At 32.1% G+C, this 16050-nt stretch overlaps 4 protein-coding genes across 10 annotated transcripts; 3 read left to right on the forward strand and 1 right to left on the reverse strand.

Moving 5' to 3' along the window:
* Positions 1-887: 887 nt before the first annotated feature.
* Positions 888-5479, reverse strand: Max (MYC associated factor X). Of its 6 annotated transcripts, none has more exons than XM_089706541.1 (5): positions 5245-5479; positions 5106-5195; positions 4813-4923; positions 4605-4746; positions 888-1542 (listed from the first exon to the last, which is right to left on the reverse strand). In XM_089706541.1, the coding sequence occupies exons 1-5, from the start codon at positions 5287-5289 to the stop codon at positions 1379-1381; spliced, it is 552 nt and encodes a 183-aa protein (XP_089562667.1). In that variant the 5' UTR covers positions 5290-5479; the 3' UTR covers positions 888-1378. The 6 variants fall into 6 exon arrangements, with proteins under 6 accessions (XP_089562667.1, XP_089562668.1, XP_089562669.1 ...); XM_089706542.1 differs by having other exon boundaries at positions 4605-4728; positions 5245-5477; XM_089706543.1 differs by having other exon boundaries at positions 5106-5174; positions 5245-5476.
* Positions 5480-7079: 1600 nt separating this feature from the next.
* LOC149480484 (uncharacterized) lies at positions 7080-9513 on the forward strand. Its single transcript, XM_089706604.1, has 3 exons — positions 7080-7362; positions 8874-8953; positions 9243-9513. The coding sequence occupies exons 1-3, from the start codon at positions 7257-7259 to the stop codon at positions 9492-9494; spliced, it is 438 nt and encodes a 145-aa protein (XP_089562730.1). The 5' UTR covers positions 7080-7256; the 3' UTR covers positions 9495-9513.
* A 318-nt stretch (positions 9514-9831) lies between these two features.
* LOC149480485 (uncharacterized) lies at positions 9832-12095 on the forward strand. Of its 2 annotated transcripts, none has more exons than XM_089706606.1 (3): positions 9832-10346; positions 11333-11412; positions 11807-12095. In XM_089706606.1, the coding sequence occupies exons 1-3, from the start codon at positions 10256-10258 to the stop codon at positions 12008-12010; spliced, it is 375 nt and encodes a 124-aa protein (XP_089562732.1). In that variant the 5' UTR covers positions 9832-10255; the 3' UTR covers positions 12011-12095. The 2 variants fall into 2 exon arrangements, with proteins under 2 accessions (XP_089562732.1, XP_089562731.1); XM_089706605.1 differs by lacking the exon at positions 9832-10346 and adding an exon at positions 10705-11080.
* A 994-nt stretch (positions 12096-13089) lies between these two features.
* On the forward strand, positions 13090-14252 carry LOC149480486 (uncharacterized). The gene is made up of 3 exons (XM_089706429.1): positions 13090-13195; positions 13376-13455; positions 14031-14252. Exons 1-3 carry the CDS (start codon positions 13090-13092, stop codon positions 14229-14231), a joined length of 387 nt encoding a protein of 128 aa, XP_089562555.1. The 3' UTR covers positions 14232-14252.
* The last annotated feature ends 1798 nt before the right edge of the window (positions 14253-16050 follow it).

Consider the following 16050-nt stretch of genomic DNA (forward strand, 5'->3'; position numbering starts at 1 on the left):
TCTGCAAACTATTTGAACGAGTAATGAATAAAATATAGAAGCCGTGTTGGTTGCATACCATCTAATTTGTACAATGTACACTGCGGCTACATTAAATGTGTTGTTTTTATTTATATAATATTTAATGAATTTAATTTTCATTCGTTAGAATACTTTTTTATTTTCGCACTGAGCGTACAAATCTATACTAATATTATAAAGCTGAAGAGTTTGTTTGTTTGTTTGAACGCGCTAATCTCGGGAACTACTGGTCCGATTTGAAAAATTCTTTCGGTGTTAGATAGCTCATTTATCGAGGAAGGCTATAGGCTATATACCATCACGCTACGACCTACGGGAGAGGAGCCACGGGGGTGAAACCGCGCGGAGCGGCTAGTTTATAAACTACTATATAAATACTACTATAAAATCACTAAATTCATTAAATTACGCAAAATCTTGATAATGTTTATAATAAACAAGTTGATGCTACTACCATCTATACATTGGTCGCAACCACAGGACCTCGTCAAATTCACCTACTAGCGACACCTAGTTTACATAAAAAAATATCCATCCATTTTGCGTTTTATTAAAATTACTTCATTTATCAATGGCCGTATGCAATACAGTATTATTATAGTAAATATTATAGACATGAAAATATGCAATGTTATGATAATGTCATTGATGTGTTAAAAAATAATACTTTCTTCTTGCGTGTGTCGTTATACGGTTTGCTAACTCCTCCGAAATGACTGGGTTGATTTTACTTTTTTGCCTGCCTATCGGCCAACATCTATTTTTCATACCCCTAAACTATATTAGGAAGCACAAAGTTTGCGGCTCGGCAAATTTTAATTTTAATTTATACACCGTTTAAAACGTTTGAAATAAATACTCATCCATAAGACGACTGTCGTTTATTAAGTATTACTTTAACAATGTAATGTTTTAATTCAAAAGATCCTTAAAATCTAAACCAGTGTATTTTGTACACAACATTCATTACACAAATGGATACTATGAAGTTTTAGGTATATTTCGTGAATTCATTTCCTACTTTAAAAAGTCATAGGATAGCTTAATCTAGATTAAACAATAGAAAATACTAAATTTCTGTAAGAGTTCAATATGTATAAACATTTCATATCCCTAATAGACATAGATAAACAGCAAACTAATTCCTCACTTTATACATGCTCCTTAAAAAATAATATATATTGCAAAAAAACAAAAACCTAACATTTTTAATGTGCACAACATTAAAATTATTTTACAAGGAAGGTTCAAAAACCTTATTTCATAAAAAAATAGTAAATTACAGAGTTTGTCATATCCGCAACACAAACATCAGAACAAAATATCTCACAGAACTTAAATTATAAAAATAAAGTTATTAAACGTTGACGCTGTTGATCTTGAGTTTCTTGACCCGCCGAGTGGTGCCTTCTCCGTCTGAACTGTCCGTGTCGTGTGAACTGTCTTCCGATTTAATGCCCAAACCCAATTCATGTGCGTCCATGTAGTTGCCGGTAGCGCGAGCCTTTTCCAACGCTCGTACTGAAACAAATGTACAATTTTATATATGGTGTACACTGTATAGTGTATACTATACTTTCAACAGAATTCAATAAAGTGAGAAGTTTTTCAATTCAATTGTATTTTTTTGCTATGTTGCCTCAGAACTTACGAATGGGTGATAAATTTTGATTTTTTTTTATTTGAAACCTTTTAATTGGTCCCATTCAAATTTTGTCCAGATCTGAGCATTTAATTTTGGTTGTTTGTTGAAAATTAATTGTAACATCAGTATAACATTTAGTATTTGACTGATATTTTTATTTTGAAATATAACATACATCTATTAGCAATGATGAGTTACAAAGTTACCAAGGCAAGCATGCACATAATAATAATAATTAAATTCTAGTCATAATATTGAATAAATATAATATTACTAGATTTCCGCCCGCGGCTTCGCCCGCCGAATTTTCCGGACTTATGGAAATTTTCCTGTCTTTAATTTTCCTTTCTTATGGTAATTTTCCTGGCGTATATAAATTTTCCTGGCTTATAAACATTTTCCTGACTTATACAAATTTTCCTTGTCTTTACAAAATTTCCTAACATATAGAAATTTTCCTGACTTATAGAAATTTTTCTAGCTTAAAGAAATTTTCCCGACGTATAGAAATTTTCCTGGCGTATAGAAATTTTCCGGACATATATAGTTTCCTGTCTTAAATTTTCCTTTCTTATGGTAATTTTCCTGGCGTATATAAATTTTCCTGGCTTAAAAACATTTTCCTGACTTATACAATTTCCTGACTTATAGAAATTTTCCTTGTTTAGAGAAATTTTCCTGACGTATAGCAATTTTCCTGGCGTATAGAAATTTTCCTGGCTTATAAACATTTTACTGACATACATATTTTCCTTATCTTTATAAATTTTCCTAACATATAGAAATTTTCCAGACTTATAGAAGTTTTCCATGTTTATAGAAATTTTCCTGGCGTATAGAAATTTCCCGGACTTATGGAAATTTTCCAGCTTATAGAAATTTTCCCGACTTGTGGAAATTTTCCTGACTTATTGAAATTTTCCTGACGTATAGAAATTTCCCTGGCTTATAGAAATTTTCCTGACGTAGGTATAGAAATTTTCCTGACGTATAGAAATTTTTCTGACGTATAGACATTTTCAGGCCTTTGGAAATTTTCCTGTCTTTAATTTTCCTTTCTTATAGAAATTTTCCTGGCGTTTAGAAATTTTCCTGACTTATACTAATGTTCCTTATCTATATAAATTTTCCTGCCGTATAGAAATTTTCCTGACATAGAAATTTTCCTAACGTATAGAAATTTTCCTTGTTCATAGAAATTTTTCTGGTGTATAGAAATTTTCCTTTCTTATGGAAATTTTCCAGCTTATAGAAATTTTCCCGACTTATGGAAATTTTCCTGACTTATCGTAATTTTTCTGTCAATCGAAATTTCCCTAACTATTGTTAAAATCATTTTTCTAATCTTCCTAAAATTGGAAATTTTTACGACTGATTAAAGTAAACCACCCACATCCCGTACGCTATGCTCTCTATCCACAGGCCGCGTGTGCGCAGAATGGCTCAGTATCTGCATAGCTAGCGAACGTATAAACTCACCCGGTCGTTGGGGGTGGTACCCACATATTTCGCAATAAAAGGTAGCCTATGTCCTTTCTCGGGTATCAAAATATCTCCATACCAAATTTCATGCAAATTGGTTCAGTAGTTTAGGCGTGATTGAGTAACAGACAGACAGACAGAGTTACTTTCGCATTTATAATATTAGTATGGATGTTAATATAGGATAAACTGAGATTAAGAGTTATTTATTGCAAATAATAAGAATTAATTCATTGGATCAGCCAGCAACATCAATACATAACCTGATTAAGATTATCCTATGGTATAACATCACAGATAACAGGTCTTAATCTATCTGTATACCAGATCATTAGCAATGCAGCAATCTAATCATAATAATTGAAATAGTAAACACAATAGCAAACACTTGTAAGAGAATATCTGTACCAGCTTAACTTGTATACCTTGCTAAAATTTAAGGATCACAATCAATGCAGAAAAAGAATAGATAGAATAGAAAATAGAAATATAACAATAAAAATTTAAAATTATATAATAACTAGCTTTCTGCTCGCGGCTTGGCCCGCGTTTCCAAAGAAAAACCCGCATACTTCCCTTTCCTGTGGGATTTCCGGGATAAAACCTATTCTATGTGTTAATCCAAGTTACCCTCTATATTATGTGTGCTAAATTTCATTGCAATCGGTTCTGTAGTATTTGCGTGAAAGAGTAACAAACACACACACACATCCATCCACACAAACTTTTGCATTTATATTTTATAATATTACATATTAGGATTATAGAGAATTATTAAGAAGCTTAAGAGCTTTAAATGTGTAAACAGTCTATAATAAATAATTATTAGAAGTATATGTACATACAAAAAATATATATAGTTTGCCTGGTAGATCTCTTCATTTAACCATAAGCTGCTATTTGTGCACTAATTTTAAATTGTTTTTTAATTAACACTGTTTTGTGTTTTTGTTTATGTACACTGCACAGTAAAAAATAGATAAATAAACATTAAATGTTTGAGCCAGCAGGTACACATTTATTAGTTGCGGATGAATTCAATAAGACACCCTTGGCCCAATCATGTATACTAATATCATAAAGCTGAAGAGTTTGTATGTTTCTTTGCTTGAACACACTAATGTAAGGGACAACGGGTCCAAGTAGAAACATTATTTAACTGTTAGCCCATATATAAAGGAATGCTATTAACTGTATGCCATTACACTATTACCAATAGCATCACGTTATGATGGTATAACCCTGGACGACAGCTAGTAAAACATGAAAATATTTTAAAAGGAGGCTGGAAATGTTTGTTTTATGCTAACTAACTGTTTCGTTTAGTTTCTATGTATGATTTCTGTAAAATAATAACTTGCTGTTATTTTATAAAGAAGAAATGTTTTATTTAGATAAAATATTATAATCACATCACTAAATAAATAAATAAAAAAATCATATCAAAATAACTTACTTTGTGTCTCCAGTAAACTGTTTTGCCGTTTGAGATCTTCAATGTCTTGTTGGTGTGAGTTGTTTTTTCGCCTCATAAATTGTATATATTCTGCAGCTTTCTTCAATATTTGAGCTCGACTCGCCTGAAAATTAGAAGAAGACTAGAAATTTTTTGTTAAATGCTTAAAGTATGTATAGCAAGAAACCCATTGCAAAACTTTACTCACCACTTTTTCTCCTTGTAGTGCTGGTACTGAATCTCTGAGTGATGTAAAGCTATCCTTTATGTGATCTCTTCTCTTTCTTTCCAAAGCATTATGATGAGCTCTTTTTTCCGCCTATAAGAAAAAAAAAGTCATTTATATATATACACATAGCATACTAATATAATGCGTAAATACCAGACATCTGTATATTATTAAACCAAAAACGAAAAATCGATCTCATATACAAGTTGTAACAGTGGGTAGTGGGTACTTAAGGTCACGGAAAACGGATAAACCCGAATCGAACCACTTACTTGAGAATAATAACCTCCACTGCTTAAGCCATTCCTTGCATGTGGACGAGAGTCAGAGTCGTTTTCGGCCTGAAAATTATAGTATGATATCTAGTAGACAAACGAAATATCAAAACATAGAAGAGTAAAAAATACCTACATCACTTTCGATATCAATGTCGCGGTCGTCGTCGCTCATCATCATTAACGAATTGTAAAGTCCAATTTACAATAAGTTGGTATTAAAGGTTATGTATTAAATTCATTAGAAAAACTAAGAATCACCAAATAAGATTTCCTAATACTTTTTCGTTCCTTGCACAGAATCACACAAAAGAAAAGAACGCGTGACATAAATTGACAATACATGACATTTCCAATTGATCCGAAAAATATACAGATAACCTACACCAAACCTACGCATACAGACTATGAAAAGCAACATTTAACTAAAAAAATAGACAATATTATTTACGGAACAGTAAGTAGTACTAGGTGAGTACTAGTATACTAAATAATATATTAAGGCTTGGTTGAACCATTATATTTTAACAGTAACGGAGACTTTGAAATTTGAATATAGATAATAACAATAAAAAAAATGTGTGCGTGTACAAGTGTACACACGTAAGAAGTGAAACTTTTTTATGACCTTATTTTTCATAAAATAATTTACTATAAGCAAATTTACAGAAATACGTGGTAGGGATAAGAAAAAGATGGCGCGTAACGGAAAAATGTCACGCGTAAGGAAAAAATGTTACACTAAATTTTTTTCCAGACCCGATAAAGAAGTTTCACTTAGATAATAAAAAAATATTTTTTTTTATATCTAATCTGTTGTTGAGTCAATGGCTCGAGCAATGGCTGGTATTAAAAAAATGCAATATTCGATTTTTAAATATTTTGTTGCCTTGGTAAATATGTACAGCGTAGAAATATTACATAGTATGATAGTACCTGTACAGATAGTACTCACTCATAGTACTTTGTGGTAGAATTTATTACATATAGGTTCTAATCTACTATTTTCCAATAATTTTATTTTTTATTATACTATCAAAATAATACAACATGGATAATGTGCAAATAGCAAATTCATTACAATATATTGATGTTAACAATAATGAGTTTTACGATAAATTGCAAGACGAAATTGATTTGGATTTAGCACGGCTAAAAAAGAATGTCGCGATTATAACTAATTTACGGCGTATGTTATATTCCTGGTAATATTTTTAATAACTATCTGTAAATAATGATAAACACAAGCACAATTACTTTTATAGTCACTGCTGCGGAAATGGAAGTGGAAACTGCTGCTTTATATCATGCAGAGCTTTGGTACAACATAGAAGAATTAAAATTGTATTCAAAACAAAATTAATAAATAATGTAATTATTTAATCATACTTATGTATTATTCTTTTTTGTCTCTTTTTCAATTTTATTGCAACGGTTGTCTGTAGATTCGATAGACATCTAATAGAAAAACCTACTACTTTGCTTTACTGCCTCTTGCTTGTTCGTACTTTCAATGGATTAATATTCTCTTTCCTGAAAATAAGAATAATTTACGGTGGTAGTAGATGGACAGTTTGGGGAGGCATAAGCGCCGATGGAAAAATCAAACTTCATATTACTTGCTCTGTGGAAAACTTGCTTTTGTATCTGGACCTTGGACATCGAAGAGGTTCCACCTTAGATCATTACTTAATGATCTAAGGGTTCCACCTGTGTTCCATCACTTCCACCTCATGCGGAAATCTTTTGCACATTGTATTGGCGAGATTAGTTAGTTTTTGTTTCTCAAAATATTAAAACTCAAGTTATAAATGTGTTCTTAATATCCTTGTGAAAAATAAAGAATTTATGTACTACACATAAGAATGGCATGTTTCTGTTTTGTGGCATCGTGTAGATATATTTCAAAGAATTGATAGTAACAATAATTGATAACAATACCAATATTTTTAACCAGACCACTGCTTATCTCGAAATGTGTTCAAACAAACCACATAATAATATTATTATAAACACTTTATTATAGAAATGAGCGTGGGCAGTGGGTTGATTGCTTGATGCGTATACATATAATAAATTGTTTTCCTTCCTTTTGGACTGTCGAAGCTGATATTTTAGACTAGGGAGTGAGTAGTGACAGCAGCCGAAATGTATGTTTGTAAAATCATCTGTATTTTTGTGATATTAGCGGTAGGGATTCAAGCAAAGAATAGAAAAAAGAATTATCCTCCACATTGTACTCAGGTTACAAAAGGTATGTTGTGTAAATACATTTTAAACTCCACCCTATTTAAACAAATATAAACCCACAGTAGGTATTTTAGTTTCTTATAGCCATACTTATTCAAGGTTAACATCAAGTTACAGTATTAAATTATATTGTAATAAATACTAATTTACAAGTTTTTAATAAAAACTTACTTATATGTACTAACATATATAAGTAAGTTTTTATTAAAAACTTGTAATACACAGTACTTAGGTATTACACATTATGTAATTATATTGTAATACTGTACTGTGATCAAGTCGTTGGTTTAACATATATTGTTGAATCAATTGTTGTGTATATAATTGACAATATCTATTAGACTACAGGCCCGTGTTGAAAAAATTATGGGTCATTTGACCCACCAGGTGACCTATCTAGAACGATATAAGAGCATAAAATAATAAGATTCAGCACTATGACGTCACTTGTAAGCTGTCCACCTGAGTGCAGATGAGAATTCGAAGGTTCAGGTAGAGATTTTCTCCCCTTGTCTCCATGATTTTTGTACGGCGTTGCGGAATAATTGATTAAAAGTAGTATAGAAATAGTATGACACAGATGCCGTACAAAATCAAATGACCAAATTTACCCCGGCAACTGTCGAAAAATAAAAATAAATTCCGACTTTGTGGACCACCATTTTTGTACGGCATCTGTGTCATACTATTTCTATACTGCTTTTAAGCCATTATTCCGCAACGCCGCCGCCGTACAAAAATCATGGAGACAAGGGGAGAAAATCTCTACCTGAACTTTCGAATTCTCATCTGCACTCAGGTGGACAGCTTACGAGTGACGTCATAGTGCTGAATCTTATTATTTTATGCTCTTATATCATTCTAGATAGGTCAGGTGGTGGGTCAAATGACCCATAATTTTTTCAACATGGGCCTGTAGTCTATATTAATGGATACTTAAATGCCAAAAGGCCAAAGGATTGTTAAGGCTTATACATGCGCTAATAACCTTGACCATACTTGACGGATCTCAAACCTCTCCCGCTGCACCTTCTTTTTTCCTCGCATTTTGTATTTAAAAAGATACCAATCAGTGAAACAAAAAATCCTCGTCAGGGACTGTTGTGTAACTGATAATTTATTAAACGTAAAATTTTCAGAGCTCTAAGTCAGCAGGTTACGAAGTTTATAGAGTATTTGCGGAAAAATCGATGACCACGGCACATTTTTTTTCTAGAAATCTATTAACTTTGGAAAAAATTTCTCGCGAGCAATTAAAGATCAAAGACCATCCTATTTTATATATTTTTTTCGGTATTGTGCTTTATGTTGTACCAGACTTTATAGAGGTTGAACATAGTCGAAATTGCCGGGTAACGCCTTAAATAATAAAAAAAATTCAAGCTCAGGGATTCTTCGCGATTTTCAATATCCCGAATATTATTTAAAAAATACTTAACTACACGTTGCTTAAATATTATTATTTGATGATATTATGTTTCTGAATAAGAAGTTTAAAAATTATGTTAATTTCAGATACGGATTATGCATCGCGTTTTAAAATGGATTATCCTGTTGTATATATTGTTCCTGGACAACAGGAAGCTTATCAAAAGGTAATAACGCATTTTTTCATAGCTGATGGAAACTTAGGCTTAGGGGACATTTCGCCTCATTTCAAAAACAGATAAGACGAATGACTATATGTATCCTTTTTATGATTTTTAATAAGTAGGTACCTAACTAACTTAGTCAGTCTTAAGATTCTATTAATGGCAGAATAAAATTTCCTTTACCCCTTGTATTTTTTTTATTTTTTTATGCAATAGTATTCGGGAGTAATAAGCCTAACTGGCTTATTTTGTTGCTGGCATTTGTTGTTTTAATCACATTTCCATTTGACAGCTATACTGTATAAATCCACCAGCGATTAATAAGGCTGTGACCGTGGTGTGTGACTGGGCGGCCCCACCGCTTGTACAGTTCACCCTTGGAGACGAGTACATGCACGTAGTACGACAGGACCCTAGCCACAGGTACCTGGGGAACGCTGTGATAACCACCTATCAGCTCTGCAACCACACGACTGTCCTTGATAAGGATAACAGTAACGTTACTATTACGGAAATGTACGTTGATAGCAATGATATTGTGTAATAAAAATTTAAATTTTCTATAGAGTTTTTTTTTATTACAACCCAGTTTAGATTGTTCTTAAAGAATTAGAAAAACGTTATCACGAGGCAGGGATTCTTTCTTAGGGATTGTTAACAAAATAATTTAATAATTAATTGCATGATATGTGAACAACTTTGAATTTCGATACTCTTACTACCTCTATCAACCATCATGAAAGTACTCTTTTCTAAAGGATTAAAGATAGGTAGGTGATATATAATAATTATAATAATATTGAAAATCCTCTATAATGGAATGGATTTATTCCGACTACATTGATACTGGCGTTGCACAATGTTGGTGGCCACAATCCACGATGCTGATGTAGTGTTGGTTCTCAATGTCACAAGCTTTGGAAATTTTTATTCTTGAACATATTATCCTTGTTTTCTTCGCTGAAAACTTATAAATACTTATAAAACATTAACGTATCTAGGTACCTGTTATAATAAGGATCCTTGAATATGGACACTATGGTGAAAATCTCATATCTGCCGTTAGGAAGGTTCCTATTACGCATCATTACTACTGGAGTGATATTTTTTATATACACAGTTTCCATTAATAGGCAGTCAATTAGAAAATTAAAAAGTATTAGAACACGATATGTGATTTCTTATTATGGGCGTATAATTTGACTACAAAAATCTACATGCTTAGGTAATAGAGTTTATAAATAGATGTGCTACTATATTATGAACGTACATTCACACAGTGCCTTTTAGCAAGAAATTGAAAAAATGAAGACTCCAGGTTTCACGTTAGCTTTAACGTTATGTATATTACACTGTTGTTCACACGTGCAGGCCAGACAGTTCTTTTATAGATTTGGTATGTCTACAGCATTTAATATTATTATTAATGTCAAGTAGGTAGGATGTATTGTTTTATCATGTTGTATCTACTTATATGTTATCAAAGCGAATAGGGCCACTTACTTGTGCGTTGGCAATATATTTTGCGCGCAAGTTGTATGTAGGTAGGTACGTTCTACGTACCTTTATGCTATAATATGTATTGCACAGCCTATCTCGATGTGCACAGCAGCCATATTTACTACAGCTATTACAACGGCCACTCCGTAATTAGAAAAATAACATGCACTTCATGGTCAGCTTAAATCTGGTGCGTAACGATAACGCAAATTGTAATTATTATCATCTACCTACTGATAATATTCGTTCACATCCAATCTGCAAAGTGAAAACTGAAAACCATAGGTGGATATAACAGCTGAACCACGGATTTAACCCAATTCGCGTGTAAATCATCAATAGAATATTCATTTGTTTTTGTTTAATACATTTTCGCATTTATACGGTCATTATTTAGTTACATGCAGAACTAATATAATTATAAATTTCCATATAGGTACATTTAATAAAGCAATAACTCTAATTTTGTCGTAGTATAAATAACATGTTTAAAGTATTATTTCTAAACTTTTTGCGCATCGTTCATCATGAAAAACGGGCCGATTACCTTTTTTCTTGGCTTAATATTTTTCTCCAGTGGTGTAAATAGCTGTCTTAGTTCCCTCGTTAATCCCTATGTTTATAAATTTGGTACGTATTTACAGTTTTTGTAGATTAAAAATAGAGACAAAATTACCAGTTCTTCCTTGAAATTGATACTATAAAGACTCACAGTAAAGACTAATATAGAATAGTCAGTAGGTACTCAGTAGGTAAGTATTATGTATATTGTCTGTGCGTATAATATGCTGTATGCCGACTTTAATGTAAATGTTATATTAAACGTACCTACTTATAACATGTAGGTACTATAATCATCACATCAAAATGTTAATATTTCAGGAAATAACTATGGGACCACTGTACAAGTAATAGAAGGGACAATACTACCTTTTGTCTATCAAACATATAGAAATATTCACGTAAGTACTTAAATGTTAGATCATTAATGATTAAAGTTGTAAAAACTTTCTGAAATTTCTCATTTTTCTTATTATTTTCGTACTAACGATACGTAATAAGTAGTAGTAGTAGTGTTATATTATGTTCTTATAAAGATAAAATTGATCAAGCGCTAGGAAATTGAGACCTGCAAGAAAAGCACTGCACTTGTAATAGGTACCTACTACGGACTACCAGTTCTACAAGTGCTTATGGGCGGCGATGACCAAAGACTACTATGTAGGTATATACGGACAGCGATGACCACTTAACATCAGGCTCATCTGGCCCTTTGCAAGCTCTGCCATAAAAAAATCTGACAAGTGCTACCTACATAATCTTTCTCAATTCATAGATACCTCTTTTTGTTTTCAGATACCCGATGGAATGTCTGTCACCTACGTGGAAGTACAGGTGCACTCTCTGTCCTCACCTAAAGTAGACTATGACAACGATGCACAGCAAGTCTCCATTGCTTTCAGCATCACCCAACTGAGTATGTCTTCATATAAAATCATAGTGAAAGCTGCTCCTACCAATGACGTGCTAATCTCAAAGGAATATTTTACGATTCACTAAAAAGATTTATGATTTTCACTTGAAATATACAATGATATAAAATACACAGTTGTGTTTCTTTTTACAGATTCGTTACAATCACTTACCTACCTACTGTATATTATGTAGATTTTTTTTTTTTCATTTTATATCATCCCATCTCAGAATTTTCGTCGAGCCTAAGCTAAGAGCGCGGCGTAATGCCATGCCGAGTATATCAAGATTCAAGAGCCTTACACAATATTATTATCCCATTGACCACCGTAAGGCCCGATCGGGGCGCGACACAATAGATTTTCTATTGTGTCTGTGATTCCGAGGACTGATGGATTAAAGTGCTATACCGATCGCAATACCCACTTTAATTAAAAAAAAAATGGAATGTACTAAGATTTAATTTAAAAAAAAATGGAATGGAAAATTAAAACTTATTAACTTAAAATGCGAGAAATACACGAAAAAAAATGTATTTTATGACCTATGGTTTGCCTTCAAATAGCTAAAACAGAGGTTCTCAATCCGTATCCGTCAGGTCGTTCGTTGGTAATAAAATTCAGCGGTATAAGGTTTTGATATTTATTGTATTAATATTAAGCGCTATAAATTAAATAAACTTTGTAATTATTTATAAAGTATTTTATTAAATATCGAAATTCCACACTAATCAAAACGATAAATTTGTTTCACTTCATTATAGAAAAAAAAATTCGCTCTATTCTTTGGCTTTAGAATTTAATGACTATTTTTAATGAGCATTACTAAACTAATTACTTTTTCATACTACTACTCTACTGAAGTATACAATAATACATACTAGCTGCGCTTCGCGGTTTCACCCGCGTGGCTCCGCTTCTAATGGTCTGCGTGCGTCAGCGTGATGATATAAGTAGGTAACCTTCCTCGATAAATGGGCTATCAAACATCGAAAGAATTTTTCAAATCGGACCAGTAATTTTTGAGATTAGCGCGTTCAAACAAACAAACAAACTCTTCAGCTTTATAATATTAAGTATAGATACATAGTTACTTACATAGGTAATATAAATAGCCTGAATTTTACAATTTTACCATTTTGATACACTTTCAAGGAAACGATAACGATGGAAACTTTGAAGACTACCATTTTTGCTGGTCTAGTAGTTTGCATTAGTGGCATTAATTGCAACGTGATTAGTTCGGTTCTTAAGCCTTATGTGTATAAATTCGGTAGGAATGCAATCAATTTTTTAAATATTTATACTTGCTTGATCCTGAAAATTCATGGTTCATTTTTCAATTTCCCTTTTTTGTATGCATGTTATAATGCAAATATAAATAATATGTTGTGTGAAGGTTGTGTGTTTGTAATATTAAAATAACCGTTTTTTACTAAATATATTATTTCAGGCGAGGATAGTGGTAACGTGGTTCAAATATTAGAAGGTTCAATTTTGCCTTTACAGTACCAAACATATAAAGATATAAAGGCGAGTATTTATTTGTTTATTATTCTTCTATATTTTATTATTTTCACTTTTCAACAGTTCGTTTAAATATCTCTCTCATCATGAACTCCCTATGAACTATTAAGTAGGTACTTATAACTATTACACTCCTAAAATAATATATTATCTACAATATGAACATTTTATGTGTCAAGACCACAGAGTCAAGACTGTAACTAAACGATCGTAATAGGTATCTAAACTACTTTATCACCTTTTTTCTATCTTACTTCCCATAGATAGTATGTACTACTATAATAACATGGATTATGGAGTGCTCTTAAGCACATTTCTCTAAAATCCTGTGCAATCTATCGACTATCGTATATTTTGTAACAACGCTATTTAGCTGGCGTTTTTAGTAAGCACATAATATGACATAATATCATATCGAGCAGTTGCTTCTTTAGCCTATTTTCACTCGCCTAGTTGCACTATTCGAGGGTCTATTTCGATACTTCTCTTATTTTTTTTATTTTGGTACATTTCCCCTTTTTGAATCTTTACCTAATCTGTACTTACCTACGTTTACGTAATTTTTTTAACTTTTATTGCAGATTCCTGAAGGAATGGATGTGAGTTATATTGAAGTTCGAGTGTTTTCGTTATCGCCACCCAAAGTCGATTACGATAGCAGCAATCAACAAGTCTCTATTGCTTTCAGTTATACTCAAGTCTCAGTGTCTAAATACAAAATCACTGTAAAAGCCGTCCCTAATGTTGATCATATAGAAGAAAAGAGTATGAAGAAGCTGTGAAAAAATACATTCATTACTAAAGTATTCTATGCTAATATCTACAATGTTATGTAATTACATTCTTCATTATTCTAATGTAATTTAATCGAATAAATGAGTAAGTTCTTCCTTTTGTCTGATTATTTTATTGAAAAAATAGTTAAATCGTAGATAAATCAAAAATAAACGTTATTGTTATAACCTAGACCACAGATAACATATTATTACTATATTTACTAACATAATATTATTACAAGCCTAACATTTTGGTTTCTATCTACAAACTAATTATCGGAGTTTCAATGCGTTAAATCAATTTTTTTCGCGTTGAGTTTCTCAAAGATCACGATGACTGCAATAAAAAAATGGAAAAACATACCTAACTCCCTATAAAATAACCTTAGTACCTACATTTCAATGTATTTATACCTAAAACCTAAAAAAGTGCAGTAGAATACGTAAAAATTGTTTCCGAGATCGAAATTAAGTAAAAACGTATAGTCATACATTCAAATACTTACAGAAATCAAGCTGTGTAAACCCATTTTTGAATATTTAAAAATAAACCTACCTCCAATTGTGTGGACAAACATGGGGTAAACCCATTGAGCTACTATTACTACGTAGGTAGTAATAATAGCTCAATGTGTAAACCACGACATTATGCGCTATATCTCTTACCTATCAATAATATTCCAAATCATTCATCAAGGCCTCAGTATTAGAAACGTGGGCTTAAAATACATAATGCAAATTAATTTTAGCATTCACACAACATATCTATAGGTAAATGTGGTGCAATATAAAATAGCATTTTGCCATACTATGATTTATGAAGCTGTATCTGTATTCTAACAACTTTGAGAAACTCTGGCTTATCAACAATAGCAAGTCAATGGCTGAAAGCAGATAAGTATGTGGTTGTGTTGGATAACATTAATTTTGCATCTTTTCTTTTACATAATTTTATGCGAAAAAGATAAAGACATCAATTACAAAATACTCCGATATGAATTTGGTGTGTATAATATGACAGTTTTTTAAAGTGAAACTTTTATTACATCGTCTCAAACTTTTTGGTCTGTGTAGCGCATGTCGCGTGTATCGCGGCTGCCGAGTAGGTATACCTACTCGGCAGCCGACCGACACGCGACATGCGCTACACAAAGCAGTGTTCGGAACCGTTCGAACAGTTTCACTTTTACCGTGGTTTCATAAAACCACACAACATTTTTTATTTCTTATGAAGAAATGGTTTAATTTCATCATAGAGCAAAATTAAGGAAGTACGTTTTATCAGGTAATGCTTCAGCAACCGAAGTTCTTTCAATGGTGCTTGTGGATACAATTCCTCCTTTTGAACCAATTTACCGCGTTAATTTGATGGTGAGCGAAAATGTTGTTCTCAAAAATGTAGATAGGTACATAATATTTATTTTTATGTAAAAATTCTTATGCATACCTTCTTATTTTCCAGCCCCAAAATGCAGAAACAATACATAAACAAATTACGCATTTCTATGTGGAATACATCAGTATTATATCAAAAGTTAACATCGTTTATAATCAAAACACTTCTATTTTGGAATTTCAAATTAAATTTCCATTTTATAAGATTCCATTTGGAGTAATTGGTTTTTCAGCAGCAACACCGAAATTAGAATGGCCCAATTGGCCCACAAAACGTTGAGTGTTGGATTTAAATAAAATGTACCGAACCGTATGTTAGTAGTGTATGTTGCCTATTTAATATTATATAATTACTAGCTTTCCGACCGAGGCTTCGCCCGCGTTTTCAAAGAAAAACCCGTTCCCGTAGGATTTCCGGGATAAAACCTAT

The sequence above is a fragment of the Colias philodice genome, chromosome 18, assembly GCF_061535455.1.
Source record: "Colias philodice isolate Cphi_HAF_F1 chromosome 18, ilColPhil1 Martin Lab GWU primary, whole genome shotgun sequence".
Lineage (NCBI taxonomy): Eukaryota > Metazoa > Arthropoda > Insecta > Lepidoptera > Pieridae > Colias > Colias philodice.